Source organism: Lycorma delicatula, chromosome 1 (genome assembly GCF_047948215.1).
Source record: "Lycorma delicatula isolate Av1 chromosome 1, ASM4794821v1, whole genome shotgun sequence".
In the NCBI taxonomy this organism is placed as follows: Eukaryota; Metazoa; Arthropoda; class Insecta; order Hemiptera; family Fulgoridae; genus Lycorma; species Lycorma delicatula.
Window position 1 is genome coordinate 337,586,188 of NC_134455.1, and position 15,175 is coordinate 337,601,362.

General features: G+C 29.3%; 1 protein-coding gene across 3 annotated transcripts in view; it reads right to left on the minus strand.

Moving 5' to 3' along the window:
- LOC142334306 (fatty-acid amide hydrolase 2) overlaps positions 1-15,175 on the minus strand; it is a 90,841-nt gene that overhangs the window by 7,866 nt on the left and 67,800 nt on the right. For all 3 annotated transcript variants that reach the window (XM_075382233.1, XM_075382234.1, XM_075382232.1), the window contains exons 7-9: positions 13,142-13,282; positions 8,202-8,297; positions 2,435-2,593 (exon numbers count right to left, since the gene is read on the minus strand). In XM_075382233.1, coding sequence (XP_075238348.1) covers positions 2,435-2,593; positions 8,202-8,297; positions 13,142-13,282 — 396 coding nt within the window. The remainder of the gene's footprint in view (positions 1-2,434; positions 2,594-8,201; positions 8,298-13,141; positions 13,283-15,175) is intronic.

The following is a 15,175-nucleotide window of genomic DNA, read 5'->3' on the forward strand; positions in this document are numbered from 1 at the left end:
GAGCAGCAGTTTGACATTGGATTGAGACTGATTTTTTGTTTTTTATCACAACAATGCTCCAGTCCATTCAGCCCTCAGAACTTGTGAGTTTTTGGCCAAACACTCGATCACTGTTCTTTCCCACCCACCCAATCACCTGACCTTGCTCCTTGTGACTTCTTCTTGTTCCCCAAACTTGAAAGATTTGAGACGATTCCCGAGATTGAGGCAAATGCGATTAAGGAACTGAAGAACATCACAAAAGAAGCGTTCCAGGACTGTTTCCAAAAGTGGGAAAACCGTTTGGATAAGTGTGTGCATCAGGGAGGAGAGTACTTTGAAGGGGACCCAGACAAGTAACTTCTAAATAAAGTACATTTTTTTTAATGACGTTAGTCTACATATTTTTTGAACAGACCTTGTACATATGGTATGTTGTATTAACTTTACTTCATTTGCTTTGAGATTTACTAAAATATCTCGATTGCAATCCCTAAAAATGCACTCATAATTTCTATTTGTTAAATTATTTTTTTTCTTTTTGACTTTCTTTATAATGTAATCTCTTTACACAATATTATGCATTTACTCCAAAGTATTTTATACAATGTTGTATAAAATTTTAACATATTAAGTATTGTTTTTATCAAGTCCAAATATTTTATACATATTGAATACATAATTTCCTCGGTTATTATTTATAATTATATGATTTTATTTAACTTGCTCTTCATGTCTGTCATACATATATAGTGATGGGTTGCTCAAAACTCGGTCATTGATTTTTAACTTACTTCTCCATAAACTACAGAGTTCAAAATTTGCATACATATATTCATTAAGGATGATAGTGCAATGTGGTGAAAAGTTTTCATGTATATACTGTTTTCAGTAGAAAATTAGTTGTTTCATAGATATACAGTTCCAAACTTATATACTCAAAGTTAACGTGTGTGAGAGAGAGAGAGAGAGAGAGAGAATCTCTTTTGTTGTCTGTTAACATGTATCATGTGCTACTATGTTTAATTGCTTCATTCCTCAATGGTGTGGATATTCAAGTCAGCTCCATGTCAGCGGAAACAATCTGTGATAGTTTTTCTTGGTGTTAATGATGTGTTTAGTGGTATTACTACGCAAGTTACAAGCTGTTCCATATATAACCTGAACCTGAGGTTGATCATTTTTTTCTTTGGTTGAAAATTTCTTCTGCCAACAGTATCAGAAATTAATTTTAGAGAAAATTCAGTGTAATTTGCAGATGGAAATGATCGCGTTTCTTTGTTGCTGTTCTGATGTTTCTGTTAGTCTTACTTGTGAGTGATATAAAGTCATGTTCTAATCTACTTTCTCATTATTCTGATTCCTTAGTTTGTGAATATTAGAAACAATCATGTTCTAATCTACTTTCTCACTGTCCTGATATTTCTTCCAGTCTTACTTGTGAATGATACAAACAATATGTTCTAATCTCCTGTTACATTGCTGTTTTGAATTTGAAGCTATTGTTTCAAATACACATTGTCTTGAATATTTTACTCTTGCACTGATTACTCAGTTCAAATGAACTTTGAACTTTTAATTTATTCAGTCTTGCTTGTTTTTCTTTAAAATTTTCTGTATTAATTTCTTCTTGTTGTTTTTTGTTACTTGTTGAAAAATTATAACTTAATGCAATAATTCTATTTATGATGGAAAATTATAACTGTTTAGATATTTTACAATATGTGACTAGTAACAGAATTTTTTTTATGACATCTTTAACTGAATAATTTTACTCATATCAAGAAATTATCACCAAAAAGTTTAAAATAACAAAATACTTTTTTTTAATTGCATTTTAATTTAAAAAGTATAAAGTTAACCGAATGCTGTACTGCAATAGAGAGAATAATACAGTTTAATTTAATAGAAACAAAATATAGAACTATTTTCATTAAAAATTTCATCTATGCAACTGAAAAATATACATGAAATGACTTTCTTTATGAAACAAGGGATTAAATCATTTTCTTTACAATAGTAGTTTCATTTCATGAATAATAGAAACATGGGATGCCCAAATAACAAAATCTAATGATTGGATTATACTGTCAAAAGTATAAGACATTTACATAAATTTTGAAACCATTTAAACTAACCGGTTAAATATATTGGAATGCACAATCGTTTTGTAATAAGATTTTGGAAATGTCCAAAATTACTATTTGATTAAAGAACATAAAATTTATTGCTATATATAAGACAATTATTAATTATTTACTTGTTATCATTAACGATACCCTACATTTTTATTATTCACAAAACAATGCAAATTTGTTAAAAATACAAATAAATAATTAAAACGTAAGAATATTCAAAAAGACCATGAAGTCAGCATGATACAATTTAGATGATAGCATACATTTAGAAAACACAAATTATACAACACAGATTGTAAATAGTATATATAACTTACCAAAAGTTCATTCTTAAGTTCTTTTGTTTTTTCTTCAGCCCAATTTTTATTCACAGGTTTAAAAACATTCAGATCAACTAATCGCAATAAAGGGGGCAAAGTAAATTGGGTGCAACCAGTCAAAAGACGAGGAACTTCAGTCCATAATGTAACTTCTTTCTAAAACAATGAAAATAAACTTTTATTAAAAATAAACTTATAAAAGTGTTGTTATACAGAGTGAGCAACCTAAAAACCACAGGGTGAGTGTAACAGACTAAACACAGCTGCAAAATGTAATGTTATATGAATGAAATGAAAACATAAATTAAATTCTGTATTTATATTAGCAAAAGTTTACATATTTATCATATTTTTACAAAAGATGCTCAAAGTGAATGTCCTGCTCAGTGATATATTTTTGTGTTTGAGGTACAAAATTACAAGACAAAAATCCACTCCACATAGTAACAAAAGAACATGACCAGCAATTCTATCAATTACTGTAATAACAATATTAATAGAAACAGAAAAGTGAATACAAACAATAGTATATAACTTAGTAACACTGAGAACTTTAACTTAATATCGATTACAACAATAATAATATGATGAAAAGATATTAACATGAGAATCATCAACATATTGAGTCACCTGACACAAAATGTTGTTGTCAATGACATCAATTTCTTAATGGATGTTTGCCTTCAGTTCACTGATAGTGTAGGGATCTAATTCATAAATTCTATCCTTCAAATAGCCCCAAAGGAAAAAATCACAACTAAACAAATCTGAGAAACGTGGAGGCCATCACCCTCTGCTGACAGTTTATTCTTCTGTAAAAGCCATATGAATGCGTGCTACTGAATTGTTTGATGTGCAACACATTGGTTAGTCTATTTGAAAGAAGCCATACAATTACTCAGGATTTATTAACTGAATGTAGAATTCTTAGAAATTTTATGATACACCTGTACTGATAGTTGGGTCAACAAAAAATATTGACTCCACTAAATGATTACCATAAACTGCATACCATTCATTGATTTTCTCATCATCAATAGGATGCTCGACCATCTGAGAATTTTCTATTAATACCTGCTGTAATGCAAATAAATATGCTTCGATAAATGAAACCATGCCTCATTTGATATGAAATATAACATCAGGTCTATCAGTTTGTCAACAATGTTTTTGAGAAACCAGTCACAATAATTAAGAAATTTCAGGTTGTCTGTTCTCTTGTTGCAGAGTTGTTATACAATATGGTTTCAAATTTAAAAAGAATCTTATGGCAAGATGTGCATTTTACAACACAGTTATCTCAACTTTGCTGAGATAATTTGCGTAAAGATTTTCTATAATGCAAAACATACAGTTTATAGATAATTATATTTATATTATTTAAATAATGCACATAAGCTAGCACTTACAGCATTTTCTTTGATCAAATAAGAAATTTTAAAAAGAATAAACTGCGAAAAATGAAACTATACTGCGATAAAGCACAAATAGTTTACAACTGATAACAATAGACAAGAGTAGTAACATATACAACCAATAGTGATACTATGAGTAGTAGTAACAACATTAAAAATTACACTCAAATATCTGTATTTTGAGCCAACTCTGTTTGGTTTTAAGTTGCTCACCCGGTACAAAAGTACAACATAAGATAAGATGAATTAACAAATGGGCCAAGCATTTACCAATGGACTAAATTAAAATAAACCTTTCTGTCAAAAATAATACAATAGTAGAAAACACAGACCTGTGATTAACACTTTGTGGCCCCACATACTTCATTAACAGTGAGTGCAGTAAGTTCTTCAATATACATCAGATCTAGGGGATTTTGTAGTCAATAATCAAAATTTTCTGTTTGTTAAAATCACTTAAAGTAACATATTATTTTATCAAGAATGATGTGCTTGCCACCAAGAATAATTGATTTTTATCTCTAATTTATAATAATATTTTTGAAGTAAAAATTAAAAAGTAGCATCCAGCCACAGGACTAAAATGTATTCAGTGAAAATTGTTTTTCAGTTGTACCTCCTAAATTGTACACAAAGAAAACAGTATGATAATTTCTAAACAAATAAAATTATAGAAATAGATAATAAAATAAAATAATCCACGTTTCATTAAGTTAAGATGAGATGAGGTTTAGATCATTAGAACAAGATGAGTATGTTTCTACATCTTTAGAAGGATATATCACTTCAATAATACAATATTGTGTAGCTATAACTGTTATTGAGGTATACACCAAATTTTTTAAATATTGAAGAAGAAAGAAGTTGTGATAATAGTGATCCTTTCAGAAACCCATAACAATCCAAAACTGGTTTATTTCTGATTGAGATGAACATACTGTTCATTGCAAGACTTTGAAAGTAACAATAAATTCTTTATTCTTTGGCCACCAGCAGATATTTGCTTTCATATATTTCTCATAATTTCTTCATATAACTTCCCATTAATTAATGTAAATTTATTTGTAGCAATTCTACTTACATTCTTTAAACACAGTATTATGTATTATAAAGTGTTTGGCAGAAATAACTCCCTGATTTCCTACCACTGCTGGTGGAGCACTAATAGTAATGGGTGTGGAGTCAACACCCGATTTTGTAGTGGATGTCTTGCCATTTAAGTTACAACCATGGCGAGGAGTGGTGAGCATTGCGCTTTTGTTATTGGAGTGTATTCTAAAAGTGGTGAATCTGGTTATCAACATGTAGCGATTATTTCGTTCACACTTTCAGCTAGGTCGACACACTGTGGTACCTGATAAGAAGACAATTCAGTTATGAGTGTCTAATTTTACAGCTACTGATTCAGCTTTGAAGAAGAAACCAACCATGAAGCGTCCAAAAATATTGAAGCAGTGAGACAAGCAGTTACACAAACTCCACCTTGCTCAGCTCTTAAACACATTGTTGCGTTGCAAATTTCTGATAGGACTATAAGGAGAATTTTACACACCGACTTACAGTTTCATCCTTACAAAATGATAGTTGTGTAGTAGCTAAATGAACACGACTGGATTAGCCGTATTGCTTCATGCCAGGCTATTCTGGCATGTTCCTGTGAACTCAATTGTATTGTCAACTAAAAAGCCCATTTTCATTAATCAGGATGTGTTAACATCCCAACCCCATAGAGAAGACACCTTGTGACGCTTCCGGTCGCCACACCACCCTTCCCGTTCCTAACCCTGATGGGCTTTAACGAGAATTGTCTTTCGCCCTATAACTTTTTACATCTCAGTAATCAGCCAGGCCTCGTTGGGATGCCACCTATGTAAATGCCTCGGTAGACATTTACATCTGTGATTTGTAAACTCAGCTTTTGCCTTTGCTGTAGGCTTCGTCTGGACATCTTGAATATCCTACATCGTTGCCCTCTGACCTAGCTAACTGAGCTCGCAGAAGCACAAACCCCGTACCCAGTTCTACTTTTATTGAACCAATTTCTAGTAAATGTCTTGAAATTCAAGGCAAATTAACAACATACCACCAAAAATGTTGTTCGCAACAACAAAATTTAGTCCTAGTTCCGTTAGTGAACACTCTACTTCAGTTCATACCCCTGGACTTTAGGTTAATTTGTGGACTCCAATCTGGTCTACAAGGGAGAGGTGGATAGACCTCCTACTCCCGTTTAGCTCCATCGCAGAGTCCCGTGTGACATTTACTTTCTTCAACCATTGTCGAGATGCCGCTACACCTCAAGACCGCATGGGATCCGTGCCCTCAGCAGTGCAGTTGCCATCCCGTTGACAGTGTTGTGTGTTCGTTCAAACTGCCCTTGTCAAAACAGCACTACACCTCACGGCTGCATGGTATTATTGGGTTGTGTTCACAACCAAAACTTTTTGAAAATAAAATAAAACTTTTTCTGGGCAGAAAATAATCCTCTACAACTTCATGAGTGCACTCTGGTGCGCGGTTACTGAATTTGGTCTAATAGGGCCATACTTTTTTGAGGAAGAGAGACAATTAGTTACAATAACTTCTGAATGTTATGTAAAAATGTTACGTGACTTCTTGCTAGCAAGACTTAATGAATTCAGATACCAAAAATTTAAGGTTTCAACAATATGGGGCCACTGTTTACACAGCAAAACAATCAAAGAATTTCTTCAGAGAAATGCTTCCGAATTTTTAAACAGAAGCCAAGAATCCTTGAACATTCAAGGATTCTTGGCTCTGATCTGTCCATCAACAGATCACTGCAATACCATTAGTAATGACAAGAAAAGTAATGCGGAATTTTAGGTAGAGGTTAAAATCCCATACAGATGATGAAGGTTGGCATATGAACAACTTCATTTTTAAAAACTAATAAAAGGTATGTGAAAATAAATGGCATACACTGTTCTTTCAGGATATATTTAATTTTTTTAAATTTTGCTACAATGCTTATCTTATTTAAACACATTTCAAATCAAGGAGTTATTTCTGCCAAACCCTTTATAAACTGTTCATATAATATTATTTGGGATAAATCATAATGTGTTCTTTTTGAAGATTTTATAACTTCAATGTGTAAATAAATTTGAACCAACCTCAAAAATCGTGAAAGTGACTGGTTTACTGCTTGAATTAATACAACAGTTCTTATTTAGAGTGATTCACGCAGTGTTACTGGCACTTCCTGAGCTCATTCTACTAGCAAAAGTAATGAAAAAAGTTCATATATAATGGGTTTGGAAACGCTCCCATTAGAGAGTTATAGCTAGCGAACGATTTCACCATGATTCCTGGGTAAAGAGTTTAATAAAACCATACTGAAATTCTAGGAACCCAAATTAAGAGACTAAACTGGTTTCTTTAAACTGGTTCAAATTAAACTAAATGGTTTCTTATTGATTTTGACCTGAAAAATTGAATAAAACACATTTCTGAACCATATCTCCAGTAATTTTCATAATATCTGACATAAAACAGAAAAATTTGTTGTTTAAATACACTTTTTTTGTGTTTTTAACACAAAGACTTTGATAAATGACTAGTAAATGCGTAAAATTTATTATCAAAACTTGCAGAAAGTTTAATTTTGAGAAAACTAATGTAAAATAGCCCAATAAGAAACAAACTCAAAAAATTTAATTTTATTATTAACACTTACCATATGAAAATGAAGGCATTACACATACAAAGCATGCTTGCTTTCCTACAGAATGCAATGATATAAAAAATAGTGTTATATTAAAGATAAAAATAAAATAAAAAACCAATACTAATGTTATTCAGACAATAAAGTTTATGCATCTTTCTTGAATTCAGTGTCAAATTGAAAAATTATGATTTCGCAAGTCGATAACGCAGAAATCAGCTGGTCAACAATGAATTTTATCTCATGTCATTAGTATGTTGCATGTTCTGCAATACTGCTGTGAAATGTTGCCAGTACAATGTAGTTCAATTAAGTGTATGTATTTTAATACAAAATATTTAATTTTCAAATATCAAATTAAAACTTTCTTCACATTTATACAGGATTCTGCGAAAGTACTTTCATGATAAAATTAAGGTAAAATGTGGCTTATCTCTCAATATTCTGTACTAGGTGGTTTACATTAATAGAATTTAAAATATAATCTAACAGTATAGAGGAATAATATGAATCTTCAGAAGATTAATTTCAGTAAAATAAATCAAATTTAACGCGGAAGATGTCATATAAAATTTAGAAAAACCATTTACAAACATACACATTTCAGAAAAAATACCAGCAGTAAATTAAAAAATATTTAATTATCAGAAAAAATACTAACTTCTCTGTTTGAAAGATCAAAGGCAAAGTTATCAGTTTCTTTTGTCATAGCATGTTTCCATAATTTAAAGCAATGTCTGAATCCAGAAAATGAAACCTGAAAACAAAATTATAAAAATTATCTATACAAGAAAATGTTAATACAAATTAAAAATCCCAGATAATACTTGATATGCAGTACAAGAGCTACCTTGAAAAAGTAGTGACAATTCAATAATCTCTCTATTTGCTACAGTTTACCATTTATTACAAACTTCCTGATCATTTACATTTGAGTTATATTGTTTTAAAATATAGAAAACGATCAATTTTGTCCGATTCCGTATAACTTGAAGGTTATTTGTTTTTTGGACTTCAGAACATGAATACTGGATCTTAAAGTTAACTGCAGTACATTAATGCAATTAAATTAAATTTAATGCTAATGCAATGAATGAAAAAAATGTACAAAGATGGTATGAGATGTTTCAGAACTACTGAATGAATGTCTGTGATGAAGAGTGTTCTGGGTGACCCTCAATCAACACAAACAATCTGAAGCTCACTAATGTAAACAAAAATTATTCAATTTCTGTTTTATATTAGTAATTGATTTTCAGATGTTTATTTACAAAATTAACCATAAAGATTTAGGCTCTAACAGATTTATGTACATTACATAAAATGCATGAAAATATAAGATAAGATCTTAATCAAATTTAAATGAGTCCTTGTTAGAATTTCTCATCAGCTATAGAGAACCGATGAATTAATCAGCTATGGTCGGATTAATATTAACCAGCTATGTACAATAGATACTGTTTAATAATCCACACATGATATACTTATTACCTGACTAGCATCATCCTCGGTCAGTAAAAATGCCATGGAAGTTTAAGAAAACTGTCTGTTAACAATTTGATAGTGACGATCTTTTGGGATTGGTCCTATTCCAAAATTCCTGTTGTCTGAATTCACGTCAGAAGAAACATTACTGCACAAACCTACTACGAAATGCTTAGTAAGTTACACTGTGCTATGCAAATTTGTGAAGGGACAGCTAACAAATAATGTGGATAGTAGCACATGCTCGTTTTACAGCTTTGACATGTTCTGTGAGAAAACTTGAAAGGGACATTCACAAACTACTATAGAATCAAGGTTTACTATGAATGGCTTCTATCTGTTAAAGTAGCTAAAGGAACGTTTGGGAGCCAAATGTTTCACAAGTGATGATAAATTGAAAGTATCTGTCAGAAGTGAATAAATGGACTGGCGGCAAAGAAATACAGCAAGAATATATGGAAATCATAAATCACTGCAAGTGCCTCAATTTATGTGATGATTATATAGAAAAATAAATTGAGGTATGTATTTCTAGTAAAAAAAATGTTTAATTCTAATATGTTTTCACTGTAAATAATTAAATACTCTTTACTATTAAGGTTGTTTCTGTGTAATGATGTTAACACGGCAAGGATGGTGAAGCTGAAGGAAGTAATAGTACTCTAATAATCGAAATGGGTAAATAAAAAAATGTTATTATTTTAGAAATAACTTACAAAGGATAGATATTAAAAGCAGATTAGCACAAGGAAGGAGATCCTTTTTTAAGAAAAGCATTAAACATATATTTTGGAATTAGAAAAACTTTTTAAAATCTGTTTGGAATGTAGTACTATACATCAGTGAAACATGGTTAATAAGAAATCAGACGAATGAAGCTTTTCAAATGTGCTATTATAGAAGAATGTTGAAATTAAATGAGTTGACAGAGGTTTAGAATGAAAATGTTTAAGACAACCATAGTTAATTAATTTTTAATGAAAGTATATAAGGTAAAATCTGTTCGGGAGACGTATATTAAAATACATAAAGCAAATATTTAAATATATTGGATGAAATAAATATTCGTATGTTGAAACAAAATGATTATTATAGAACATAGAATAAAGAAACCAGATGAAGGACCGATAATTAAGAGTGAATCATTAAAAGATGATTTTTATTTTTACAATTTTTTTAACCTTTTTACAAATATTAAAGAAAACTGCAATGCAACCAGATTTGTTACAATTCCACCTGTTCTATCAGAAACTGGCAGAGATTAAGTAATTTGATCCAAAATATTTTTACGATTTAACGGATGATTCAACAACAAAACCAGTGAACAATTTAACAAACGGACTCATGTGGTTATTTCAATAAGAATGTAAGGAAAATGTACTGATGAGAAATAACTGATAAGACTTTAAATTATTTCTTCAATATATATTGCCCATCTTTATTTTTATTTAATTTTAAGCCTAAGAAATTATATTAAAACATGATGACCTATATCACACTATTTTTTAATATGCATATTCAATTCTGAAGGCACACGATCAAAAAATATTGTGAAATTATTTTTAAAATTCTTATTTACTGGAAAAGCTACATGTTGGTAGATCTACTTTACTGTCCTACAAACAGTAATTCTATTTTTCCATCAGTAGTGATGGTCCTGCCATTAAGGATAATCGATCAAGATTATCACTTGAAGATTCTAAGAAGTCTTACAAAATAAATTTAAAACTATGCTTTTCTATTGTGTTTGAAATTTATAAAGTTATAACCCTTTTACTATATACCAGTTTATTGCCAATTCAGACATTAATATTACCAATTACAGCAATATCATCTAATTACTACTTAAGAAAAATTGATTTTATCAAAGAATTCAAAAACTGGACAACAGGTTTTCATTTTTATATACATAAGAATTAGGTGGGTTTTCACAGTTCCAAAAAAATAATTTTTAAGGAATTATAATGTATAATTCGATGTTCTACAAACTACTGAGTTTTGCTTTAAATGAATTTCACTCAATTTGAAATGAAATGCTTATTTAAGTGAATCAGGCATTTTGTGAAATAGGTTTTTAAATAGGAATTAAAGAAACAGAACCACTTCACGGATTTAACAATCTATTACAGACGGGAAAGTTGATACATTATCTTTTATAATATTGAGAGGACATGTTCCTCATTGAAAATTTTGAATTTCCATTTATGACTTTTTTACACCATTAAAATGTGTCATCTATTGTAACTTTTAAAGAGGTTTTCTATATATACACAAAGAAGCATTACTAGCCTCAATTTCATTTTTTCGTAGTTCCAAAGGTTATGAAAATGTCAACCTGAAATATGCATAAAAATATTTTTATACTCATTAAAAGAAATAGTTTTTGTGGGTTTTATTACCTTACAGAGACCTTTTTCAAGACCCATGAAATACACACAAAGATTCCAACTAAATAGAACTCCCCCAGATATTCTAAGTGTATTTTCACTTACATACCTTAAACTGTCTTTTACTAGAGTTGTAATTTTCACTCTACATTAATAGATGCCATTTCAAGATCTTAACATAACAGATAACTTTAGTTTTTACCTTACATTCACCTATACATCTTCCCCTTTATAATCTATACTCTTATCATTATTCTATTAAGTTAATAGTTAAATGTTAATGCTAAGGTTGTCATCATTATTAAATAATTATTATTCATTTTAAATTGTAAAGTAATTCATTTTATAATGTCATCTCTAAAAGTCAAAACAAGTTTTCAAGATTAAATAATGTGATGTCAGATCATTAACTGACGCCGATAGGTATGGATTGTGTAAACTAATATTTAGGAAATTAAATAAGTTGACTTATTCTTATTTATTAATGTGCAATCTTCAATGAAAAAAATAGTCGCTTAAGTAAAAAATAACAATATCCTAAATAAATAACAGTCCAATTGTCTACCAAACTAGACAATAAGACTGCTTTCATATAACTCAACACAATGCTTCTTTTTATGACAAAGGATGCATTCACTGGAATGTTAAATCAATTACTGAACCAGTCTGAACCAAGATTTGCTAAAGGTTATCCCAAATTTGTTTAAAAAATTAATTAAATATTTTACAAAAACAATATTATTCTGTTGAACTATTAAATAATACTAACAAAAATATAGCTTATTTTACTGCAACCCATTGAACATGTATGTAAATACATGCTTAAAATAAATTACATAGTGCCTTCTGAATTGTGAATTATTTTATAATAATTATTTATATTTATCTTGTACGATTATGATAAAATAATTATATGATCATTAATTATATGTAATCTTATAACCTCTGTTTTTATATACAATAAAAGATTTCAAGAGATTACCAAAGTCTACTTTCAATGTTAGGTTTTTAGGTTCTGTTACTGTGTTTGGTGGTTATTTTGTTATAATTTGAGATTATCTGACACAGTGGTCAGTATGGTGATGAAATATTTGAATTTTCACAAGGTTATAAGAAACTATCATCTATTTACTTCTTTATTTAAACCAAATTGTAAAATGAGATACTAGATTGTAGTGCAATAGTTCACATTCTGCTCTTAATTTTTTGGGCAATTTAAATTACTAAAGATTTTATTGAAATCTGAAGACAATTTTCCAATTTCGTTTTCTGAATGCTAACTACAATTAGTTTACTGGCTCGAACTTCAGTTGAACAGCACACTAATGCTGATGATATTTCATTACTTCACCTATTCCTATCGTCTTTCAGACCCTAGTACTTTTACTTTATGAAATTCTTATCTAAATACTGGTCTCTTTTCATCTTATCAATTTATTTCTGTTAAAGGTATGTTAACACTTTAGAAAGCATTACGTTTTTTGTTAAGAATCTTTTGTGCCACAGATGTTTAATCTGAAATAAAAATTATGTATTTAACAGCTAAAATATGATAATACCATCAAAGGTAAACTTATTCTAAGATAGGTCATATGAACAGATAGAATAAATTACGATAACAATACAATTTAAAAAAAATACAAAATGTGAATTTAAAAGTGAATTTTTTGTCTAATTAGTATCATTATTATTATTTTAATTTCAACGATAAATATGATTATTAAAAAACCTTCTGTCCAGAGTTCTGAGTAATAGAATTTAGATGGTTAACTGCTCTTTTTATGGTGTTTTTTATTTCTTCTGATACAGGACTGACAAGAATATCACCAGGTTCATCAACATACATTACATTTAGTGTCCGTAAATCTACCTGCAACATTAAAATAGTATAAGAAATATCCATCTTGAAGTACAACAATGTACATAAAAAAAAGTTGTATTATTCCTTGCTTACATCTACTCATCTTTAGTATCTGTAAATCTATCTGCAACATTAAAACAGCATAAGAAATGTGTTCCTTGCAGTACAACAAGTACATCAAAAAGGTTTTGTATTATTCCTTGCTTACATCTACCAGTGATACATAACAAATATACAAAAACATCCTACAGCATAAAATTAAATTTTGAATAAAGAAATGTGATAATATTTAATTATATATTATTTAAGAATAAATAGTCTAAATATATATTCTTGATTATATAATATAGTTATAATTATAGTCTTATTAGTCTGGAATAAAATGGTTTAAGTAACTTAACCAAATACAAAAAAGAATTCCACTTCTGTTATCTCATTCCCTGTTTAGGTAGCAGAGGAATTTAATAAATTCTTTTACAGTATTTCAAAACAATAACAGATTTATTTCAAACAAAGCCATTCATCTTGAATGGTTTTGTTGAACAATTAATATTTTCATTTCCAGTTGATACCAAGATACTTGTATTTTGAATATAGAATAAACATTCAGTAGGCAATGATAAAATTCTTGTCATTTTTTTAAAAGAAGTTATTGATACTTATCCTTCTTACAAATTTAATTAACAAATCTTTTAACAATGTAATATTTCTCAGCTGCCTTAAGATTTCTTAAATCCCTCTTTAAAAAAGGTTTGTCACTTGATTTAAAAGATTATATGCCAATTTTGTTAGTGACCATGTTTTTTAAAATATTTGAAAAAATTATGAAAAACCGACTTTTCCTGAAAAGCATATTTACTAAGACCTTTCAGCATGGTTTTAGGAAAAATTTTTCTACAAACAATAGGCATTTCATGATTTTTAAAACACATTTTAAATATTGCAGATGAATAAAAAGATCCAATTTTAATTTTTACGCAATTTCAGTAAAGCACTCTTTTATTTCCACATTTTTTACTGAAGAAATCAGAGGAGCTGCTTACTAAAGTTAAACTCATAACTTACAAACTGTAAAGACAGTTGAAATTTCTTATCTTTTGATAAGAATACGTATATAAAATCTAGGTCCTCACTTCAAGATATATTATATAGAGTCCCAAATGAAAATAACCTGTCCCATGCTTTTTTTATTGTTTATTTTTTATTGTTTATGATCCGTCTCAAATTCTTCAACAATTCATTCTTAACTTCTTCACACATGACACAACTGCATCTATATCTGAAGATAATTATTAAAAATTCGAGTTTGCAGTTCATTCAACAAATTTTTTGTTGGATGGACTGATCCATTAACGTGAAATATTTATAAAATTATTACTTTGTTCTCAAATTGACCTAACTTTGCTAACTGCGTGGATAGAATTCCCAATAATGATAATATTTCTGTTGCTCATAAAGCAAAATTTCTGAGTTTTTTATTGTGACAAATTCATTTGAGATGAACTAACTGATTTCATTAGCAAAAAATTCAAACTATACAGCATTGCTTTGAATTGCCTTAATAAAATGCTAAGCTTGTCATCATTATTACATATTTATTGTGCTAATGTATATTCTTCTGAAGTATGATATCATCTCTTGGGGGCCTCCTCAAAAAGTTGGAATGAGTTTTAAGATACAAAATTGGACTGTTGAATCACTGTTTGGAGCCCATAAGAATAAATCATGTAGACCAATATTTTGTAAATTAAAAATGTTTCTTGCCCTTGTTTATAATTATCATTAAGCAATTTATGTTAAAAATAATGGTTATTTATTCTTAAAAAAATACCAATATCCACTTCTATCACACTAGAAAACAGAAATGTATTCAGTAACACAACACAATACTTAAAGAAAGAA